The sequence below is a fragment of the Neomonachus schauinslandi genome, chromosome 13, assembly GCF_002201575.2.
Source record: "Neomonachus schauinslandi chromosome 13, ASM220157v2, whole genome shotgun sequence".
NCBI classification, from domain to species: Eukaryota; Metazoa; Chordata; class Mammalia; order Carnivora; family Phocidae; genus Neomonachus; species Neomonachus schauinslandi.
In genome coordinates, this window is record NC_058415.1 from 220687 (window position 1) to 237790 (window position 17104).

General features: G+C 37.9%; 1 protein-coding gene across 2 annotated transcripts in view; it reads right to left on the reverse strand.

The window, feature by feature from the left end:
- Positions 1-8772: 8772 nt before the first annotated feature.
- Positions 8773-17104, reverse strand: part of ZNF484 (zinc finger protein 484) — a 43738-nt gene continuing 35406 nt past the window's right edge. For both annotated transcript variants that reach the window (XM_021694474.1, XM_021694473.1), the window contains exon 5: positions 8773-11105. In XM_021694474.1, the coding sequence (XP_021550149.1) occupies positions 8794-11105 (2312 nt within the window). In that variant the 3' untranslated portion in view covers positions 8773-8793. The remainder of the gene's footprint in view (positions 11106-17104) is intronic.

The following is a 17104-nucleotide window of genomic DNA, read 5'->3' on the forward strand; positions in this document are numbered from 1 at the left end:
TCACCAATCATGTACAAATCTGTATAGACGTAAGTTTTTGTTACTCTTGGGTTGAATATGGGAGTGGAATGGCTGGGTTGTATGGCACCTGTGTATTTTAACTGTTTAAGAATTTGCGAACTATTTTCCAAAGTGTTTGTGTCATCTCAAATCTCCACTTGCCACGAATGAATTCCAGTTGATCCATATTTTCCAATACTTCTTGCTGCCAATCATTTTAATTTTAGTCATTTTAATGAGTGTGGAGGTATCATTGTGACTTTAATTAGTATTTCTTTGATGGCTAATGTTGAAAATTCTTTCTTGTCCTTCTTGGCCATGTCACATCTTTCATGAACAATTTCTGTTTGAGTTTGTTGCCATTTTTTATTGGATTATTTGCCTTCTTATAATTTGGTTGTGAATTTGCTTATATTTGCAGAATACAAATCTTTTGTCATATATCTATTCCAAATATTCTCTCCCATTCTGTATCTTGCCTTTTCATTTTCTTAGCAGTACCTTTTTAATTTTGAAAAGCCAAATTTATCATTTTTTTCTCTTATACTTCATTATTTATGTCCTATTTAAGCAATCTCTTCCTATAGTTCTGGTACATTTTAAATGGTTGCTCTGTAATGATATTTATAACTTATTTTATGGTTATCAACTTTTTTCTTTCCTTTTCAATTTTGGTCAATTATGTCTTGCCAGGTAATCATTCATTTACTCTAGGTAGTATTCTCTTTTGATCTTATTAATTGATCCAATATCACTTGTGGTTCTTACTCATTACAAATCTTATGTAAATTTTCTATCTCTCTACTTAAGTTTATGTGGGGTTATCTACTGGGGTTTTAAAATATTTTTCTATTTTAAAAGAGAAAAGATGGATTACTTTACAGAGAAAGACAAATACCATATGATTTCACTCATATGTGGAATTTAAGAAACAAAACAAATGAACATAGGGGAAGGGAAAAAAAAGAAGCAAACGATAAGAGACTGAACTATAGAGAACAAACTGAGGGTTGATGGAGGGAGCTGGGCAGAGGATGGGCTAAATGGGTGATGGGTATTAAGGAGGGAGCTTGTTCTGTTGAGCACTGGGTGTAATATATAAGTGAATTACTAAATTCTATTCCTGAAACCAGTATTACATTATGTTAACTAACTAGAGTTTAAATTAAAAAAGATGGATTACTTTATACATCTTGATGCCTGAATAAATTTAGGCATGCTTTCAGATACAAGAGAAACCTAGAATATAATGGTTTATGCAAAACCTGTCTATTTCTATCACCTAGCAAGTCTGGAGGTAACTTGCTACTAGTGTTGACTAAATACTGTCATGACCAGTGTTTCTGATTCTTTCCCCTACAGTTAAGAGAAGGTTGCCACTGTGCCAGGCATCATGTGCAAGGTAGAAGAAAGGTAAATTGATGGCACAGTTAAATCTATCCCTTTTCTTAGGAAAGCAAAGGTGTTCCCAGAATACACCTACCAGTGTTTTGCTTTTCCTGGCCTAAGTCAATTACCTGGCCACTAGCATCTTCAAAAGATGCTAACGAAGTAGTGAAGGAGAAGCACTGGAATTGGTCTGCAAACCAACAGTGTCTACAATTGTAAAAGTGGCTATCCATGCCCAAGAAAAAAATCACTTTACCAAAAGATATACAACATACACCAAAAAAGACACTTAAAAAAATCTTAAAATATGTGAAGGTTAATTAAGACTAGAAATTCAAAAACTGAATGAAGAGACAGACATATTTAAACATGTAAAAAAAATAAAATCATGTGAACGGGAAAAGATACACAAAGTCAAGAGTCAAGCAATAGTTTTCTTAAAGGAGTTATTACCTTTAACATACAAAAAACTGTTACAAATTGACAACAATCCAAAATGAAAGGTAAATAAATGGTTTATAAAGACAACTTACAGAATAGCAAATTAAATGGCCAAAAAACATTTAAAGAGGTATATTAATATTTAAAGTAAGTTATCACTTTGAAATCAGAAAACTTTTTAGTACAGGGGAAGGGTGGCCTTATTTACTAATGTTGGAAATATGAAATGTTAGTCTTATTCTACAGATATCTGGCAATTTCTATTAAAATAAGAAAAGACAATTCAATCAATCCATCAGTCTCACTGCTAGAAGTAGGTTACAAAAAGGAAGAAAAAAAAGCTTCAGTAGGTAAGGACATGGTTATGACTGTCTATTAGCCCATTATGTTATCCTACCTCTTGAGGGTGGTTATGGATCCTTTTTCCTAATGACAAAAATGTGACTAAACAGTGGCAGAGTAGGCTGAACAAATTATGACCTGTCTAGACCATGGACTCTTTTCAGCTAGTTAAAAGTTATTGTTGAGTGCAAAAGATGCAACCTGTGTATGTAATATAATCCCATCTTAAGACAATGAAAACACACTCGTGTGTGCACAGATATTAATGTGTCTGTATGACAGAGTAAAAAGAAAACTATGAAGCTGACTACCATTGCTTATCTAGAGACAGACTGTTTGTGTGGCTGGAGTTGATATGAGAATGGAAAAAGTGCAAAATTCAGGAGATAAAATGTAAGTCACACTTATAGTTACATGTATGTTTCAATGTATTTTTTTAATTAAAAGAAAGGCTGTTGTCTTGTGGGGACACTTCTGTCAATGAGTTGGCATTGTTCTCCACTGAGTGGTAACTCCTTTCCTGGGTATCCTTTCCTACCTCTATCCGGTCCTCAGAGGGGAGGCAAAAAGCCTTTTCAACCTGTGCCTTTCATCTGGTGATTGTCCTTCTCTACTACTACAGCAGTGCCATGTTCACGTGTGTATGGCCCATGTCTTCCAATTCACTGGGGAAAGACTGGCTGGTCTCCATCCTGTACAGTGTCACTCCCATGCTAAACCTCGTCATCTGCACTTTGAGGAATAAGGACATCATAAAGGCCTTGAAAGTGATAGAAGAAAAGGAAGAAATTTCATTTCCACTGAATTGTAATATTCATTTTCTATGATGATTAATAACAGAAAATTAGCTGTCTTACTGATACAATCCAGTTGCTTCTTGCCAACATTGCTAATCTCTAAGAATTAAAAGGTAATTTCAACGGTAAAACAAATTGAGCAAAATGTTAACAGATGAATTTGGTTGAAGGGTCACTATATATTTTTTGTACCCTTCCTATTCTTGAACACTTCTACCTGTCCTATATGTTTGAAACCATTCCTAAATAAAAAGTTTAAGAAGTTAAGAAAAAAAAGTCACTTATTGGGCTGGCCTAATGGTTCCCACTGGTTTGAGACATGCACATGAAATTTAACCAATAAACAAAATGAAATCTGTTTCTTGTAAAATCTGATTCTATGGGGAGCACTTCTTCTAGTTTCCTTCCAGTATGAATTTTATAGCATTTTAAGAAAATGATGTATTCTCATAACACTTACTCTCCTCCATTGTTTATGATGTCTGGTAAGATGTAACTTGTGGACAAAGACTTTTTGACATAAAACAACTCTGTAGTATGAGTAATTTATAATTGGTTCAAACTAAGAGGAGTCTTTCTCATTTTCAGGAAATACCGCACTCATGCACAAATACTGAAAACTGATTTCTGAATGAAGCTATTTCCACACAAAGTGCATTTATTTTGTCTACTTGCCGCAGAAATTTTATAACTTCCATGTGGGTTCTCCAGTCATTGCTTTTATAGGGTTCTCTCTCCAAAATGGGCTTCTGGGGAAAAATGAGCTTCTAACCTATTATTTCTCTCATATGTGAATTTGCTGATGTTCAGAAAGTTAACTTTTCATGGGGTGCCTAGGTAGCTCAGTCGTTAAGCGTCTGCCTTTGGCTTAGGTCATGATCCCAGGGTCCTGGGATCCAGCCCCACATCGGGCTCCCTGCCCTGCGGGAAGCCTGCTTCTCCCTCTCCCACTCCCTCTGCTTCTGTTCCCTCTCTCGGTCAGATGAATAAATAAAATCATTTAAAAAAAACCCGAAAGTTAACTTTTCAGTTTCAGGATGATTTTCTAGTTATTGTATTCATAAGGTTTCTCTCCAGCATGAATTCTCTGCTATGTGATGATACAATGATTTGTAAATGAAGCCCTACTCACATTTAGTAGGACAGAAAACTACTCTCTCCTATGAATTATCTGATGTACGATTAAATGTTGGTTTGAGTGAAAGTTTTCTTACATTTTCTGAATTCATAGAATGAGATTTAAAAATTTTTTAATTAATTTAAAGTACATTTTTAATTTAAAAACTTAGATTGTAAAATTGCTTTTACAAAGTTTTGCTGTGGGGTGCCTGGGTGGCTCAGTTGTTAAGCGTCTGCCTTCAGCTCAGGTCAGGATCCTAGGGTCCTGCAATCGAGCCCCGCATTGGGCTCCCTGCTCGGCAGGAAGCCTGCTTCTCCCTCTCCCACTCCCCCTGCTTGTGTTCCTGCTTTCGCTATCTCTCTGTCAAATAAATAAAAAAATCTTTAAAAAAAAAAAAGGAGTTTTGCTGTAAATACAAAGGAACTGTATTACAGGAGTGGCATAAAAAGATACATCTAATTCACACTACTCCCCCTGGTAAGGTCCTTACTGCACATGCCTTCAATCAATATCGACCTTAGAGTTCCAACTAAGTAAGATTCAACTCTCCCATTTCACCCATAACTGTCCATCATCCATTCCCCAATCAATTCCCAGTGCCCCTTCAAATATGTGGAGGCCCACAAAAGGAAGTCTTCCTTTGTCCTAGATGTTACTACCCTGTTGACAAAAGGTAATGCATCTTCTTTCTTTTAGCTTAGTAATGCAGAATTGTACTTTTTAAAATGTGCCTGGGGAAGTGCCTAGGTGGCTCAGTTGGTTAAGCATCTGCCTTCAGCTCAGGTCATGATCCCAGGGACCTGGGATGGAGCCTGCTCAGTGGGGAGTCTGCTTCTCCCTCTCCCTCTGCCCCTCCCCCTGCTCGTGCATTCTCTGTCTCTCTCTCTCAAAATAAATAAATAAAATATTTTAAAAAATAAAAAGTAAATAAAATGTGCCTGGGAATAAAAAGGCTGAGAATCATTATCTCAGTAATCCTTCTAAATTAATCTTTGAAATCCTTATTTTCAAACCCCTGCGCTCTTAGACCAGTCTTCATTAACTTCACTTCCTATTTATTATCCAAAGGACAAAAAACACACTATTAAAAAAGAAACATGAGAGTTTCTTAGTCAATCCTCTTTTGCTAAAGTTTGGCAGCTACCATAATAAAATTTGACACCACCAAAGGTAATTTTCTCTTATGTATCAAAGTTTACAAGATCTTTAACAAAACAGTAAGTGCCTTAACTTTTAGCAACAAAAAAATGAGAATAGTGTCACAAATCAGAGCATTTTCATTTTTTAGTTTGAAAAGTTTTGGTAATTAAAAAAATATATATTTCTGAACTCCACAGTCCTTAGAGAGGAACAGCTCTCAGTGCATTGAATCTGCTAATGACAGAGTAGGTTGTACAGACCCGTACTTTCTTTGAGAACTAAAAAGTCGAAGAAAATATTAAATATATTTAATTCTGTGATGGCACTGGAAAGCTACCAAGAAGTGAGAAACTACATGAATAAGATTAGAGATAAGACATAACCTCTGGAATTTGGGGCTATTTATTAAAAAGAGGTGTTTGCTAATTTTTAAAGCAAATGCTGGCCAAGAAAGGTTAAGACAGTTTTTTTTTTTTTTTTAAAGATTTTATTTATTTATTTGACAGAGAGAGAGGGAACACAAGCAGGGGGAGTGGGAAAGAGAGAAGCAGGCTTCCCGCCGAGCAGGGAGCCTGATGCGGGGCTCGATCCCAGGACCCCGGGACCATGACCCGAGCCGAAGGCAGTCGCTTAACCAATTGAGCCACCCAGGCGCCCCTAAGACAGTTTTTGACAAATTTATGGGACCTACTGGTACAAATACTAGAATTAAGTTCCTTCCCAGGATGAGGCACCTGGCAATCTCCCCAAGTCTACGTCTCTAGGGTATCCCCTAGAAATAGGAGTGAAAATGCCAGCCAAGCCTTTATGGGGACTGGAGCCCAGTTTTACATACTCTCATTACATGACTGGATGAAGACAAACAAGGGTGTTCATGCTCTCGCCTAGTCACCTGTTAGAGTCAAAGGCAAATCTCCTCTGGAAGAAAGTATCATCCAAACCATCTCAGTATCTCTACAATTTTTAATATATAGTGTCTGGTAGTTGATTTAAAATCATCAGGTAGGGGCGCCTGGGTGGCTCAGTCATTAAGCGTCTGCCTTCGGCTCAGGTCATGATCCCAGGGTCCTGGGATCGAGCCCTGCATCGGGCTCCCTGCTCAGCCAGGAGCCTGCTTCTCCCTCTTCCACTCCCCCTGCTTGTGTTCCCTCTCTAGCTGTCTCTCTATGTCAAATAAATAAATCTTAAAAAAAAAAATTAAAAAAATAAAATAAAATCATCAGGTATAGGAGAAGACAATCATCACTAAAATCTGAAAGAACCAATGGAAAAAGGTTAATGGGATGTAAATAATGGGGTTATTTCTAGACAAAGCAAAGGAAGATTATGAAGCAGAAGCATACTTTGCATAGATAATAGCAAGAAATTTCACAAAATGTGAAGAAAAGAAAAACCCCACTAAGCTACAGATTTAAAAAACACTACAAACCCCAAATACATAGAAAATCACACCTAGGCATATCACTGTGCAATTGTTGGCAGCCTAAGACAAGACATGAATTTTGAAGGAACTAGAGAAAAGGGAAAAAAGCACATTACCTTCAAAGGTAATTACACTGAAAGCTTATTTTCCAACAAAACAGTGAAACACAAACCTTAACAAAATATATTCAAAATACTAATAGAAAAGAACTGTCAACTTAGAATCCTATATTCAGTAAAAATATCTTTCAAAAATGAAGGTAAAATAAAGAAATTTTCCAAGAAACAAAAACAAAATTTGTCACTAGCAAGCACACACTAAAAGAAATGCTAAAGGGTCTTCTTCAGCCAGGATAAAAATGATTCTAGAGTGAAACTTAAAAGAAGGAATAAAAAAGGGTAAGTATGAGGATTAATCTAGATGAATATTGACTCTGAGACACTAAAGACTGACCACTTACAAAATCCAAATGCATAACATTAATACCATGTAAGTCAATAGGGAAATAAAGGAGCTACTTTTGTAGCTTCTCACCTTGTCCAGAGTGGTGTGGATACTAATTTAAATCAGCCTTCAATAAGTGAAGTGTACATACAGTATTAACATCTGATGTAGTAAATTTTAAGGCAAAAAAAGCATCAGTAGCAATAAAAATGGACATTTCATAATGATTAAATTTCAATTAACCAGGAAGAGTATAACGATTCTAAATTTGAATGTATGTAAAAACAAAGACTCAAAATATATAAAACACAAAAGGGTTGATCTAAAGAAGAGACAAATTCACAAATATTCTGGATGATAAAACACTTCTTTTAGAATCTGATGGAATAAGTCTGGGAGAATAGAAAAGGTTTGAAAACACAGTAAGATTAATTTGTAGAGGGGCGCCCGGGTGGCTCAGTCGTTAAGCATCTGCCTTCGGCTCAGGTCATGATCCCAGGGTCCTGAGATCGAGCCCCACATTGGGCTCCCTGCTCGGCGGGAAGCCTGCTTCTCCCTCACCCACTCCCCCTGCTTGTGTTCCCTCTCTCACAGTCTCTCTCTCTGTGTCAAATAAATAAGTAAAATCTTAAAAAAAAAAAAAAAAAGATTAATTTGTAGAGATTGGGAGGAGAAAGGAAGAGTACTCTTCCAATGTGCAACTCTGTTTTTTAAGAAGACAAACTCAAATGCAAACAGTAGTGTCCAGTGGTAACCTAGCATGTAGCATGTAATGACTATGCAGAGAATGTATTAACAAAACTGGAAGAAAAGAATTCTAGGTTTTGAAATCCATTTTCTTAATTGTTCCCCTTTCCCAAACAGAAATCAATAAAAAATACAGATTTCTGTGGATGAGGCTAAGAGTTCAAAGTGCTCACCTCTGTATCTGTGACCTGAGACTAAGTCCTTTGGTTTCAGGGCCAGTTCTAAGGTGATAGTAAGTAGTCTGCAAGGCTGCTGCTTACCTCACTGGTCACTTCGGGTATGGATACAAGCTGGGAAAACTTTATGCATCCCAGGTGTGAGTTATCTGGGCCATGGCAGGGAATTAATAAAAAAGGGAACATATTGGTTAACTAAAAAGGCCTGTGAATATTCAAGTAAGCCTGTGGATCTGATTTGCCAATCTCAAAATCAAATAAAAAAATGTTTATCCAAATTTCCACATACTGATACTGTAAACAATAAATAACTGACTTCCTGAAGGGAAAAAAAAAAAAAGAATCCTTTGTGTCTTTAATAATGTCAATTTTCACAAAAACTTTTGGCTTTTCTTCATTATAGACCTGAACTGTCCATACTTTTGCTTTCATTTCAGCATCCTTAAACAATTAAAAATTTTCTTAGCACTCTACTCATTAAGAAATTCCTTTGGTCAGTATCAAATACAGCCCTGAATTTATAAAGCTGCTTATCCATAACATGAAACAAGACTGCCAAGTTCTCTCCTTGCATATTTATTATTATTTGCAGGGGACTGACAATCCCAGTATCTGTCCAGTGGTTAAGCATGGCCGTCACACATTGCTTAAACACTTTCTCCAAAGCGTCTCCCCCACACATAAAACGACATCAGCTCTGTGATCCAGACATACTTCTGACCAGACGTGAGGTGGCTTTGATTACCTCCTGCTTCTTCGTCAAGCTGTACCCTCTCACCTCTTTGTATCCCCACACCACGATTGTGGCACTGGGCACTCTACCTCCCCAGAATCTGGTTTCTGATGTATACTGAGCTGTGGTCTCCAGTTTAAGGCTTTCCTAAAGTCACTGCCTTTACAGGGTTTCTGTTTAGCATGAACTTTCTGGTGTTTAATAAGATTGGATCTGATGGTGAAGGCTTTTCCACACTCAGCACATATAAATGGTTTCTCTCCTGTGTGAATTCGATGATGTTCATGGAGTTGTGACTTCTTAATGAAGGCCTTCCCACAGTCGCTGCATTCATAGGGTTTCTCTCCAGTATGAATTCTCCGATGCCGATTTAAATGTGATTTCTGGATGAAGGACTTCCCACATTCTGTACAAATATAGGGTTTCTCTCCTGTATGAATTCTCTGATGCATAATTAGTGTTGATTTCCTTGCAAAGGCTTTCCCACATTCACTGCACTCATAGTGTCTCTCTCCAGTATGAGACTGCTGATGTATATGGAGGCCTGACTTTCGAGTGAAGGCTTTTCCACAGTCACTACATTTATAGGGTTTCTCCCCAGTATGAATTTTCTGGTGTGTAAAGAGATTTGATCTGTCAGTGAAGGCCTTTCCACACTCAGCACATCTATAGGGTTTCTCTCCTGTGTGAATTTGCTGATGTACATGGAGTTGTGACTTCTTTGTGAAGGATTTCCCACAATCACTGCACTCATAAGGTTTCTCCCCAGTATGAATTCTCTCATGGGAAATAAAATGTGATTTGTGGAAGAAGGCCTTCCCACATTCAGTACAAACATAGGGTTTTTCTCCTCTATGAATTCTCTGATGCATACTTAGTGTTGACTTTTGGATGAAGGCTTTCCCACACTCACTGCATTCATAATGTCTCTCTCCAGTATGGCATTTCTGATGTATCCTGAGCCGTGACTTCCAGGTGAATGATTTTCCACAATCACTGCATTTATAGGGTTTCTCTCCAGTATGAATTTTTTGGTGTTTAATGAGATTTGACCTGTCAGTAAAGGCCTTTGCACATTCGGCACATATATAAGGTCTCTCTCCAGTATGAATTTTCTGGTGTATAATGAGATTTGTCTTGTGAGTGAAGACCTTCCCACACTCTGTACATATAAAGGGATTCTCTCCTGTGTGAATTCGCTGATGCACGTGGAGTTGTGACTTCTTTATAAAGGACTTTCCACAGTCACTGCATTCGTAAGGTTTCTCTCCAGTATGAATTCTCTCATGTGTAATAAAATGTGACTTCCGGATAAAGGCTTTCCCACATTCGGTACATACATAGGGTTTTTCTCCTGTATGAATTTTCTGATGCATACTTAGAGTTGATTTCCTTGTGAAGGCTTTTCCACATTCAGTACATTCGAAGTGTTTCTCTCCAGTATGGATTTTTTTATGTACACTGAGGTTTGAATTCTGAGAGACATTTTTCCCACATTCACTATATTCATAGGGTTTTTCTCCAATATGAATTCCTTGGCATCTGAACAGATCTGACTTCTGGATAAAAGCTTTTCCATATTCATTGCATTTACAGTGATTCTCCTCAGTGTGAGTTTTCTCATGATTTGACTTGAGGGACAAGTCCTTCTCATATTCAGTGCGTGTACAGGGTTTCCCTCCTACAAAAGCCTTCTGAGGTACAGCAAGTTGGGGCTTCTGAGTGAAGACTATCTCACATTTGCTGCATTCATGCTGTTTCTCTTCAGCACAAATACTTTGATGTGCAAAGAGGTGTGGCTTCTGGGTGAAAATTTTTACATAATCAGAAAATAAATTGAGATTCTCCTCAGTATGAATTTTTTGATGTTGAATGAGAGCTTGCTTATGACTCAGAAGTTTCTTACACTGGTTATATTCACAAGCATTCGTCTCTGTATGAGAATTCATATGAGTGAAAATATTACCATATCCAATAATCTTATCAGGATTTCCTCTTGCATTGTTTCTATAATCACATAAGCTTACAATAGGCTTCAAACTCCTTCCAAATGATTCATAGTTCTGGAGTCTTTTTCTTGCAGGAACAAGGTATGTGTTTACATGAGCAATTTTCCCACTGTCCTTATATTCACAGTCTCTCTCATTAAATAGTGCTCCCTTGTTGATAAAGGTAACTTGTGTTACACCTGTGTTCTGGTTTTCCTCACATCTCTCTCTCTGTTTATCATCTTGCCACAAATCTTCTAAAATGGAATATGGGTCATCTCCTGTAAAGAGATTAATTCTCTCAAACTGGTTTGAAACTTCTTCAGACATTCCCTGCTGTGAAGTTTCAAAACCAATATCCCCATCTAAAAAAGAAGGAAAAAATAAAACACACAAAGAACAGTTAAGAGAACATATAAGGGATAATACATACAGTTGATTTAGGGTGAATAGAGAGAACGGAGAGGCTTTATATAAATATAACAAATATGTATAAAAATATATATGAATAGTAATAGATGTATATATAATGTATAGCAATAAAACAAATACTTGTCTTCCATTTACTAAATAATAAGCAGTAACATTTAGATGTGCCAGGCATTGTTCTAAGTTCTATAACTAACTCATTTAATCATCACAACCCACTGCTCTTGGTATCAGTATTGTCTCTATTTTACAGATGAGGAAATTCAGCCACAGAAGAGTCAGGTATTTGGGATGCCTGGGTGGCTCAGTGATTAAGCGTCTGCCTTCGGCTCAGGTCATGATCCCAGGGTCCTGGGATCGAGCCCCGCATCGGGCTCCCTGCTCAGCGGGAAGCCTGCTTCTCCCTCTCCCACTCCCCCTGCTTGTGTTCCCTCTCTCGCTGTCTCTCTCTCTGTCAAATAAATAAAACCTCAAAAAAAAAAAAAAAAAAAAAGAAGAGTAAGGTATTTGCCCAAACCAAATGTTTGTTAATTGGAGAAGAGGAGATTCAAAGTGAAGCCACATCAGCTCTACGCGTGTAGCGGAACTACCTAGTAAGCTGTCAGAGGAACAAAGTGACAAACTGTGTGGCTTAAAAGAAGTATTTGAGTCTATATCCTTGTTATCCTTATTATTCTTGTTAATCCTTCATCCACTAATCTACTTTCTCTTTCCCTATTAATCACTCTGCCCTAAATACCAATGTATTTATGTAGAGTAAAACTATTTTTTTAAAGATTTATTTATTTGAGAGAGAGAGAAAGAGAGAGCACACACGTGAGCAGGGGTGGAGGGAGGAAGAGAAGGGGAGGGAGAGGGACAAGCAGACTCCATGCTGAGCACAGAGCCTGAAGCGGGACTCGATTTCATGATGCCAGATCATGACCTGAGCTGAAATCAAGAGTCAGACGCTTAACCAACTGAACCACCCAGGTGCCCCTAGAGTAAAACTACTGTAGCTTCTGACTTAGCCAAGTGGCAAAAAATGTCTATGATTCAATTCTTTATTCTGGTTTGGGGTGCAGAGATATATGCACTCAACAGGAGGCATATAACAGGAGAAAGGAGCAGCTGTCTGAAGCAGGGCCTGAGAGCCTTCCATCAGAACCTCTCCTCTCCTTTCAGCAGTATGAAGCTGGTAGCCAAGTTCATGGCTGCCCCCAAACAACAGCCTCATTTATGGTGAGGTGAAGCCAAGTAATTCAGTTCTTACCAATCAAATGGGAGTAAAAATTATGTTGTGACAAAGCCCATGTCTTAAGAATGTAGGCATGTCTCCACAACCCTCTTCTCTTTCCATTGACTGTATTCCAGACTAGTGGCATCCAGCTCTGTGGCTGGTAATGCCCTACGCACAGGTTGGAAAACTATGGCCCTCAGACTAAATCCAGGCCTCCACCCAAAAGCTAGAAATGGATTTTACATTTTTGAATGGTCAGAAAAAAAAAAAAAAAATCAGAAGAATAATTACATGACACATGAAAAACATATGAGATTCAAATTTCTGTGTGCATAAAGTTTTTATTGGAACAGAGATACACTCATTCATTGATGTAGTACCTCTAGCTCCTTGGGGCTAAAACAGCAAAATTGAGTAGTAATGACAGCAATCATATGGCTCACAAAGCCTAAAACAATGACTTCTGGGCCTTTACAGAAAATGTTTGCCAACCTCTGCTCTCGGGGATGGCCGTGCAATGACTTGGGAACTGTCATGTGATGCAGGGTCAATGTTTATGTTCTCTGAGTCACTGTTTCTTGGGTTCTCTTAGTGACAGGAGCTTGCTTTCCCCAATACACCATTCTTGCCCAGAATAAGATCATTAATATTCCAAATTCTGGAAGAGCACATAAAACATAGTAGATTCTCAGTAAATATTTACATAAAAATAGATACTATTACCTTATTCTACTAGAATTCTTGAATATAGACACAGTCTAACCTAATATCCATTTCATTTTGCCTCCAGGGCCTTGTCATGCTCGCAGACATATTTTTTTTACTCACACACATTAACAGCTTTTATTAATCCTGAGAACATCTAATACTGGATTCCTAAACATGGATTTTGACATTTTGCAATCTTTCACTTTCTTTAGCTTACAAACCCATTGTTACATCTGACAACATTTATATTACTACCAACAGTGTTCAGTGTAAAAATCTGCTCCTGTGCTAAAAAGTTTATTTATATGCAATTCCTGTCACCACTGACTCAACTGCTCATTCAGTAAAATACAGGGTCATAATTTCAGGCCAATAAAATGTGTATATGCAAGCTATCTTTCCACTAGTCACTAAAGTCTCTTTTACTACTAAATCCACACATACACAGTTGACCCTTGAACAACACAGGTTTGCCCTGCATGTGTCCACTTATATGTGGATTTTTTTCAATAAACACAGTATAGTACTGTAAATTTATTTTCTGTATGATTTTCTTAATGACGTTTTCTTTTCTCTAGCTTAGTCATAAGAATACTGCATGTAATGTATCTAACACACAAAATATGTGTTAAATGACTGCTTATGTTCTCGATAAGGCTTCTGGTCAACAGCAGGCTGTTAGTAGTTAGGTTTTGGGATAGTCAAAGTTATATGTGGATTCATGATTGCATGAGGGGTTGGCGCCCCAGACCCCCACATCGTCCATGGGTCAACTATATTCTTTTCCCCATTCAGCTTTTTTTTCTGATCCTCTGTTCCTTTCAAAATTCATTGTTCTTTCACAGATCATCTAGGGGTCTCTCTTTTCTTTAACTTAAAATAACAACAAAGACCAGATATTCTGAGTCACTCATATTCAATTGGCACAGATGTGCACCGTAAACAATGCTTAATGCACAAAGACTGACATTTTAAACATTTCATGCAGTTCTTTTCCCTTTCCAATTACAATTATTGGCCCTTTGAGTTGCTCCTAGCAGAAAAAAATTTTTTAATCCCTCTGAAAGAGAAAAATAACCTCTGCCTATCACATAAACTCAAGAATTTAATTTTGCTAAATATTCTCTACAGAAACATTAATTAAAAAAACAGGGGCAGAAGACTGAGTTATCACATAATTTAATGTAGTTTTGTCTGAGTTTCTGTGGACCGTTGAATTAGAAAAGGAAAAAGCCATGCGGCCTATGTATATAATGGTCAGGTCCACTCAGGAGGTAAGTGAAGCCTAAGCACAAAGAATAAGTATATGAATAAACAGACAGATCCCAAAATAATTAAATGGTCAGATGTAGGGGAATCATTAAAAAACATTAAAACAAAGTAAACATAATTATGGACACTAAACAGAGACAATGTGAACTGCAAATATGAGGCATATTCTTTCTTTAGTTTACAAACCCACTGAGAACAATTTTTCATGTGTTAGGTAACAGGCAGTACTTTAGTTTGGTTCCATATAGCTATAAACATGGTGTTTTAAGCAATGTAATCTATTAGTAGCACCCAGATATATTAGTAAAAAAAAAAAAAAAAAAGCAGGGGGAGGGATTAGCACATCCAAATAGGGTTAGAATAACCTAAAGGCATGAGAAAATATAGACAGTTATTGAGTAATAACACTGGAAAGTAAGAAGAGGAGGGCATCTAAATGGTATTTTCTAGAAGACAAAAGTTATTAGAAAGGACAGAAAGAATTATTTGAAAAGATGAGTCACAGGGAAAGTCAAAAACCACAACAGAACATGACAAGATTTTGAAAGGGGAGCCATCTGCTTTTACATGCTGCACTGTCCCAGCTCTTCCTTCACACAACTGGCCACCCGATGGGCCCTTATATGCAAAAGTATCAGTCGCTACCCTGAGTAGTCTATACAACAGCCAAAGCCTGCCTGAGACACACAACTAACGGGGACAGCATAAAATTCGTTTCCCTGAGCCAAGCCTAATATTGGTCACAACTTATGCAGGAATTGAGACACTTGGATCAATCTGAGACACACATCTGTCCCTAAATGCCAGTTTTAACTTTCAACCTGGGTTGGTTACATATATGACAGAGGCTTACAGGACTCAGCAAATGTAGCATTAAGCAGCGCAGCTCAAAGTATGTAATTGCCAGCAGGCAGGAGAGCCTGATAGCAAGAGAAGAAAAAGACCCCTGTGGTGGTAGGGATCATCTAGACATCCTGCTCACTGAACCAACCGTTAAGTCGTCTGTAGAGGAAGAATGGATCCCCACCCCAAATTTGGTTCAGATGTCAAGAGTCACACCAATAAGGTATGAAAAAGTTCATTACTCAGCAATGAAACTTTCAACAGAGAGCTCCGAAGCAGGTTCAAAGTGGCTTGAGAGAGCAAGAAAAGGAGATGGATTGTTTTTTTATGGTGGTTGGGCAGTGGGGCCAGGCTGACTGCTCCTGTGCAGCTTCCCACCAGCACCATGGGAGGGAGCACCTGGCTTTCTTATCAGTTCGCCAGATGTGGGACTGACAGCAAGGAGAGAGGGGTGAGGCTTAGAGGGTGTCAAACATCAAAAATGAAGTCAGATGTGACACCTAAAGCACAAGCCACAAAACCAAAATCAACAAGCGGAACTATATGAAACTAAAAAGCTTCTGCAAGAGTAAAAGAAACGAACAACAAAATGAAAGGAAAACATATGGAATGGAGGAAGATATTTACAAACCATGTATCTGATAAGAAGTTAATATCCAAAATATATATTAAAAAAACCTCATATAACTAAAGAGCAAAAAAACCAAATAACCCAATTAAAAAATGGGCAAAGAACAAGAATTCTCTATCTAGCAAGGCTATCATTCAGAATAGAAGGAGAAATAGTTTCCTAGACAAACAAAAACTGAAGGAGTTTGTGACCATGAAACCAGCCCTGCAAGAAATATTAAAGGGGACTCCGAGTGGAAAGAAGAGACCAAAAGTGACAAAGACTAGAAAGGAACAGAGAAAATCTCCAGAAATAACAACAAAACAAGTAATAAAATGGCACTACATATCTATCAATAATCACTCTGAATGTAAGTGGACTAAACGCTCCAACCAGAAGACACAGGGTGTCAGAATGGATAAAAACAAAAACAAAAACAAAAAACAAGACCCATCCATATGTTGCTTACAAGAGGCTCATTTTAGACCTAAAGACACCTGCAGATTGAAAGTGAGGGGATGGAGAACCATTTATCATGTGAATGGATGTCAAAAGAAAGCCAGAGTAATGGTACTTGTATTAGAAAAACTAGATTTTAAACCAAAGACTAGGGGGCGCCTGGGTGGCTCAGTCAGTTAACGTGTCTAACTCCTGATTTCAGCTCAAGTCATGATCTCAGGGTTTTAAGACTGAACTGTCTCTCGGGCTCACATGCTGGACATGGAGCCTGCTTAGGATTCTCTCTCTCCCTCTGCCCATCCCCACCCCGCTAAAAAATAAAATAAAATATAAACCAAAGACTGTAACAAGAGATGAAGAAGAAGGGCACTATATCATAATTAAGAGGTCTATCCATTGAGATCTAACTTGTAAATATTTATGCCCCCAACTTGGGAGCACCCAAATATATAAATCAATTAATAACAAACATAAAGAAACTCGCTGATAATAATACAATAATAGTAGGGGACTTTAACACCCCACTTACATCAATGGACAGATCATCTCTGCAGAAAATAAACAAGGAAATGAATGACACACTGGACCAGATGGACTTAACAGATATATTTAGAACATTTCATCCTGGGGCGCCTGGGTGGCTCAGTCATTAAGCGTCTGCCTTCAGCTCAGGTCATGGTCCCAGGATCCTGGGATCGAGCCCCGCATCGGGCTCCCTGCTCTGCGGGAGGCCTGCTTCTCCCTCTCCCACTCCCCCTGCTTATGTTCCTGCTCTCACTCTCTCTCTGTCAAATAAATAAATAAAATCTTTAAAAAAAAAAAAA